Genomic DNA, 7,713 nt, shown 5'->3' with positions numbered 1-7,713 from the left:
AAACAAGGAAAACATAAGTGAGTTAAGCAATTAAGAGCCCATGGATAACCATGGATACAAAGGGTGCTAACACCTTCCCTTTGTATAATGTACCTCCCGAACTCAAAATCTAATCAAGGTCTTTCCTGTCCTTTTCCGCCTTTCCTTATTGGATAAAAGAAAAGTCGGTGGCGACTCTTGCTATCCGCAACATAGCTTTTCAAAGCAAAAAGACAAAGTCAGTTCACCGTATCACAGAACTGACGACTCTGCTGGGGACTCTTAAAAAGAGAGGTTACCTTAAAGATAAGATCACTTATGTTTTCGAATTGTTTCTTTGTCTGATTTACTTTTAAGGGATTGTTTGGGTATTCTATGCTTGAGTGAAAGATCCTACACCCGGATCTAGTGTACCTTAGGTAAGTAGCAAGAGATCATCGCGACTGTCCGACATATACTGGAATGGTTAAAATGATGGCTACGGTTAATGTGACACTTTGGATGTCCTGATGTTCCTCATGTTTACTTGAGGAAAAATTTGGCGTCTGCGTGGTGTTATCAAAGCATTAACCAGACCTTTAGAACCCTAATTGACTCATCCTAGCCATTAGAAAGTAGTGAGATAACTGACTTCGGTTCCGACTGGGGTTGGTTGATACTCGATACTACACTCTTTGAGATTGGACTTTAGGGAAATTTTGGTCAACCGCTTGGTGTTGCACTGAAGTGGACTTAAGGAAAGGTCAATGATTTGAGATCCTTCTAGAACCCGGTTACTATTCTAGGACAGGTTGAACCAACCAAACTTCAGTGGGGAGGGTACTTACCTATGGAACTCATGCAAGCCTTAAAACCTAGGAATGATTGTGGTGTGACTTGTTTGTGCTTGTTACTTACTTGACATCATAACATCATAACATCATAACATCATGACATCATGGCATTGTACTAACCATTTCGAGGACTTAGGGATTTAACTTTGCTCTGTTTTGTAGGGCTATGGCTTCCAGGAAGACCATCCAGATCAATTTTGTAGCGACCTCTCCTCAACTCAAGGATTTAGTGTCGGAACTTCCCGATCATGCTCAGTTCATCAAGAAACATGGTTATCTCCTCAATTTAGTTACCACCGATTTCAAGGAAGATATGATGAGAGTTCTATTCCAGTTCTTCGATCCTAAACATCATTGCTTCACCTTCCCAGATTATCAGTTGGTACCCACATTAGAAGAATTTTCCAGGTTGCTGGGGATACCTATCCTTGATCAAACACCTTTCAGTGGTTTAGAAAAGATTCCGAGGTCTGAAGAGGTGGCCGCTGTAACACCCTTCTAAATACCCCAAATATTTAATTAAAACAACAGCATATAAATCAATATCAGAGTAATCATGCACCAAGGGTGTCACATAATACTTCACATAATTCACCGTAAAAATCAGTCATGCTCATTATTTAATCCAACATAAACACTTCTTTAAAAATTCGCAGCGGATAGAAACATTCAACATCTGTAATATCTTAAAATTAACATTTATTCAACAAATAAAACATCCCGTCCCGATGTTACATCTATCAGAGCATGACCCACTAAAACCACTCTAGACTTCAAGCACTAGCTTCTACTCAACTCACTGCTCGTTACCTGAAAAATATAACTGTAAGGGTGAGTTCCTCAATCGATATAACAAATATTATAAATCATCATGTTATGTTAAGTAACTTTACACGTTAATCACCCACATCATATCATGCATTCGGTAGCAGCATATTCAACTCAACATCATATTCAAACACAACGTAAATGCAACTCAAATGAGACTCGACTCTTCATGCATGTGGTACCATTTGGAGTAAAACTCCCAACTTAAAATCATTGCCAGTTTAGTGGGCATCAAGGCATAAGCCTTCAACTTTCAACTTAAAATTTTTGCCAATCCAGGCCAACGTGGTGTGAGCAAAAGCCCCATAATTTTTGCCAATCCAGGCCAACGTGGTGTGAGCAAAAGCCCCGACTTAATGCATATGAATGTATATGGCATGTACGACTTGAAAGTTCAATAACATAATAACAACGACAACATAACAGCTTTTTCAGCAACAACAACTTAAAAATCAACTTTGGCTCATCAGCCTACAACTCAGCATTTTCAACAAAACAACTTATATTCAACTTTGGCTCATCAGCCTACAACTTAATATTTTCCACAAAACAACTTATCAACATATTTGCATCAACATTTCACAACATAGACTCCACGAATTTATTTATCACAATTGGATACAATAGGCCAATCACCAATTACACTTACATCATAAAAATCAACCATTTTTACATACTGCAACAGTGTTAACCGGTTAACGCTATAGGTTAACCGGTTAACGCAGGAAAATTACACTTCCAGGCAAAACGCAACAGGGTTAACCGGTTAACGCTATAGGTTAACCGGTTAACGCAGGCAAAACTCAACATTTTTCACAATTTATAACAGTGTTAACCGGTTAACACCCTGGGTTAACCGGTTAACGCAGGCGAAACAGCAGTTCCTGCGCTAACACAAGGCAGAATGCAGAGTTTCCGCATTTTCCGCCGTTGGAGGACTTCCGGACCTACGATTCGACTTCCGTAAAAAGCTATACGCTCAGAAATTCACAATACACTCAAACACAAATTCAATTTCAGCTTTAATACAACTTATTCAACATAATTTCTCAGCATTCTAAATCCCAATTAGGGTCAATCGACGGCTTATCACTACCCATTACATGTTAATCGATAATACCCATTAAACGACGATAAACCCCCCTTACCTTAACAATCCGGCAACTCTTCGAGCTTCAAGCTTTTCCGTTCTCCAACCTTTGCTCTACAGCTCTTTGCCCTTTTCCTCTTCTCTGCAGCTTCTCAGTTTTCACGTAAAAACCTTTTCCAAAAATGAAAACCTTTTCTCTTATTCCACTTATATATTTTCCAATAATAATTATTATTCCAAAATAATAATAATAATAATCCAATAATTCAATTTATTTAATTAAATTATTAAATATATTATTAACTTAATTAAATAATTCTTTTACTTTATTTGGGGTGTTACAACTCTCCCCCACTAAAAGAGTTTTCGTCCTCGAAAACATACCTCAAACAAATAACTCTGGATAGGACTCCTTCATCTGACTCTCCAGTTCCCAAGTCACATTGCCACCTGCTGGTCCTCCCCAAGCTACCTTCACTAAGGCAATCTCTTTACCCCGCAACTGCTTCAACTCCCGATCCTCGATCCTCATAGGCGATGTTTCAACAGTCAGGTTATCTCTCACCTGTACATCATCCACTTGGACTACATGCGACGGATCATGAATGTACCTCCTCAACTGAGACACATGAAAAACCTCATGCAAATTCGCAAGTGACGGCGGTAAAGCGATACGATAGGCTACCTCTCCTATCCTCTCTAAAATCTGATAAGGACCAATAAATCGAGGTGTCAACTTCTTCGACTTCAAAGCCCGACCAACACCTGTTATCGGAGTAACACGAAGAAACACATGATCTCCCTCTTGAAATTCAAGTGACTTCCTCCTCTTGTCATGATAACTCTTCTGACGACTCTGAGCCATCCTCATCTTCTCCTGAATCATCTTAATCTTTTCTGTAGTCTGTTGAACAATTTCCGGTCCGACCACAGCACTCTCACCGGACTCACACCAACATAACGGTGTCCGACATCTCCTACCATACAAAGCTTCAAACGGCGCCATACCAATGCTCGAATGAAAACTATTGTTGTAGGTGAACTCAATCAACGGTAAATAACAATCCCAACCACCTCCTTTTTCCAAAACACAAGCTCTCAAAAGATCTTCTAATGACTGAATCGTCCTCTCAGTCTGACCGTCAGTCTGCGGATGATATGCAGAACTCAATCTCAGCTTAGTTCCCAAAGCTCTCTGCAAACCTTCCCAGAACTTCGATGTAAATCTAGGATCTCTGTCCGAAACAATACTCGACGGAATACCATGCAAACTTACAATCTTCTCAATATACAACTCAGCCAATTTTTCTAACGGATAATCCATTCTAATCGGAATGAAATGAGCCGACTTTGTTAATCTGTCAACAATCACCCAAATAGCTTCAAAATTCTTACTTGTCCTCGGTAAACCAGAAACAAAATCCATACTGATACTATCCCACTTCCACTCTGGAATAGCCAACGGTTGCATTAGCCCAGACGGCTTCTGATGCTCAATCTTTGACTTCTGACAAGTCAAACAAGAATAGACAAAACTCGCAATTTCTCTTTTCATTCCCGGCCACCAAAATAACTTCTTCAAATCATGATACATCTTCGTAGCTCCAGGATGAATACTCAGACCACTACGATGTCCTTCCTCAAGAATACTCTTCTTAAGCTCGGTAACATCCGGAATACACACCCGACTACCAAACTTCAAAATACCATTCTCATCAACTCTGAATTCGCCACCTTGACCTTGATTCACTAGAGTCAACTTATCAACCAAAAGCATATCAGATTTCTGACCCCCTCTGATCTCATCCAGAATACCACTTGTCAATTTTAACATTCCCAATTTAACACTATTGTGAGTACTCTCACACACCAAACTCAAGTCTCTAAACTGCTCAATTAAATCCAATTCCTTAACCATTAACATAGACATATGTAATGATTTCCGACTCAATGCATCAGCCACTACGTTTGCTTTACCCGGATGGTAATTCAACCCAAAGTCATAATCCTTCAGAAACTCTAACCATCTTCTCTGCCTCATATTCAGCTCTTTCTGATCAAACAAATACTTTAAACTTTTGTGGTCACTGAAAACCTCAAATCTCGACCCGTACAAGTAATGTCTCCATAACTTCAGAACAAACACCACAGCTGCCAACTCTAAATCGTGCGTCGGATAGTTCCTCTCATGAACCCTCAGCTGTCTTGAAGCATAAGCTATAACCTGCTTATTCTGCATCAACACGCCACCCAAACCCAACAATGAAGCATCGCAATAAACTTCAAATGATTCCGACGAACTCGGTAATATCAGAATAGGAGCAGTAGTCAACCTTCTCTTTAGCTCTTGGAAACCTTCTTCACATTTTGAGTCCCAAACAAACGCTTGCCCCTTTCTAGTCAACATCGTCAACGGTAACGCCAACTTAGAAAATCCCTCAATGAACTTCCTATAATAACCAGCCAAACCAAGAAAACTTCGAATCTCAGCAACAGACTTCGGAGCTTCCCACTTAGATACCGCTTCTATCTTAGAAGGATCAACAGCCACACCACCTCTTGAAATCACATGACCAAGAAAACTTACCTCTCCTAACCAAAATTCGCACTTGGACAATTTAGCAAATAACTTCTTTTCTCGTAGGACTTCTAAAACCACTCTCAAATGTTCAACATGCTCTTCTTCAGATTTCGAATACACCAAAATATCATCAATAAACACCACAACAAACTTGTCTAGGTACGGATGGAAAATCCTATTCATATACTCCATAAATACTCCAGGTGCATTAGTCACACCAAAAGGCATTACAGAATACTCATAATGTCCATACCTTGTTCTGAAAGCAGTCTTCTGAATATCTTCTGTTTTCACACGGATCTGATGATACCCAGATCTCAAATCTATTTTACTGAACACACTTGCACCAACCAACTGATCCATCAAATCATCAATCCTCGGCAAAGGATACCGATTCTTGATCGTCACTTTATTCAGTTGCCTGTAGTCCACACACAACCTCATAGTACCTTCTTTCTTCTTAACCAATAGCACTGGTGCACCCCACGGTGACACACTCGGACGAATAAATTTCTTATCCAATAGATCTTCCAACTGACTCTTCAATTCAGTTAACTCAACAGCAGACATACGGTACGGAGCCATCGATATCGGCCTAGTACCAGGTACCAAGTCAATAGAGAACTCCACTTCACGCTCTGGCGGCAATTCATTCACTTCTTCCGGAAACACATCAGGAAAATCACACACCACAGCTAGATCGCAAATCATCAGTTTATCTTTAGCCTCCAAAGTCGCTAACAGCATAAACAACTCTGCCCCATCAGCTACTTCCTCATCCACTTGTCTCGCTGATAGAAACAAACTCTTTCCTTCCTCACTCTCAGGAAATATCACAGTCTTATCAAAACAATTGATAGAAACTCGGTTAAACACTAACCAGTTCATACCCAGAATAACATCAATCTGCACTAGTGGAAGACACACTAGGTCCATCCCAAAGTCCCTACCAAAAATACTCAAAGGACAATTTAAACAAACCGAAGTAGTAGTCACTGAACCCTTCGCAGGAGTATCAATTACCATACTACCAAACATCTCAGATATCTCTAACTTAAGTTTCACAGCACAATCCAAAGATATAAAGGAATGAGTCGCACCTGTGTCAATAATAGCTACAAGAGGAAAGCCATTAATATAACACGTACCTCGGATCAAACGATCATCTGCAGAAGTCTCAGAACCCGATAAAGCAAAGACCTTGCCTCCTGACTGATTCCCTATCTTCGGCTTCTGACACTGACTTCCAATATGCCCTTCTTCTCCGCAATTAAAACAAATCACTTCCTTGTGCTTGCAATCAGCTATTGCATGACCAGTCTTACCACAACGAAAACATCTCTTTACTTCAGCAGTGCATACATTACTCTTATGACCAGCCTGACCACACTTGAAGCAAACTATACCAGTAGGAGCACCTCCCCCACTAGCTCTCTGAGCCGGAGCAGCTCTTTGTCTCCCTTTCCCAGCTGGAACATCATACGGCTTGCCACGGTTTTGATGTTGCTTGCCTCTGCGGTCACTGACAATCTTGTAATGAGCATTATTGTCTTCTTCAAATATCCTGCAGCTATCAACCAAATCAGTAAAAATGCGTATCTTCTGATACCCAACAGCCTTCTTAATTTCAGGGCGCAATCCGTTCTCAAACTTGATGCACTTCGAAAATTCAGCACCACCACCAGTGTAATGAGGATAAAATTTGGACAACTCCACAAATTTCGCAGCATAATCAGTGACAGACATGTTTCCTTGCTTCAGCTCAAGGAATTCAATTTCCTTCTTACCACGGACATCTTCCGGATAATACTTCCTCAGAAATTCCCTACGGAATACATCCCAAGTAATGACTTCACCTGCCACGGTCAACCTCTCGTGAGTCTCTAGCCACCAGTCATCAGCTTCGACTGCTAGCATGTGAGTACCATACCGAACCTTCTGAGCTGGAGTGCAATCCATAACACGGAAGATTCTCTCAATCTCTTTCAACCATCCCAAGGCTGCATCTGGATCATGCTTCCCTTTAAACACCGGCGGATTCTCTCTCTGAAAAGTCGCCAAGCTACGTGACCCAGCATCACCACCAGCATTTGGCAAGTTCTGCACCGCTTGTGCCATTGCTTGCATTGCGGCAGCCATTGCAGCGTCATTCCTTCCAGCCATTTCAACTTACCAATACAACACAACTTAACGTTAGATTAATAACAATTACACAATTGTTAGACAGTAACGACACGACAACTGGCCGGACAGACCGACCTGCTCTGATACCACTAATGTAACACCCTTCTAAATACCCCAAATATTTAATTAAAACAACAGCATATAAATCAATATCAGAGTAATCATGCACCAAGGGTGTCACATAATACTTCACATAATTCACCGTAAAAATCAGTCAT

General features: G+C 40.6%; 1 protein-coding gene across 1 annotated transcript; it reads right to left on the bottom strand.

Annotated features, from left to right (window-relative positions):
• Positions 1-6,766: 6,766 nt before the first annotated feature.
• On the bottom strand, positions 6,767-7,474 carry LOC127115458 (uncharacterized; the record flags this gene model as incomplete). The annotated part of the gene is made up of 1 exon (XM_051047000.1): positions 6,767-7,474. A coding segment is annotated over exon 1 (708 nt), but the record flags the coding sequence as incomplete, so codon positions are not given.
• Positions 7,475-7,713: the final 239 nt, after the last annotated feature.

This window comes from Lathyrus oleraceus, chromosome 1, assembly GCF_024323335.1.
Source record: "Lathyrus oleraceus cultivar Zhongwan6 chromosome 1, CAAS_Psat_ZW6_1.0, whole genome shotgun sequence".
NCBI classification, from domain to species: Eukaryota; Viridiplantae; Streptophyta; class Magnoliopsida; order Fabales; family Fabaceae; genus Lathyrus; species Lathyrus oleraceus.
The sequence above is the reverse complement of the archived record's forward strand: the minus strand, read 5'-3'. Positions and strand labels throughout refer to the sequence as shown.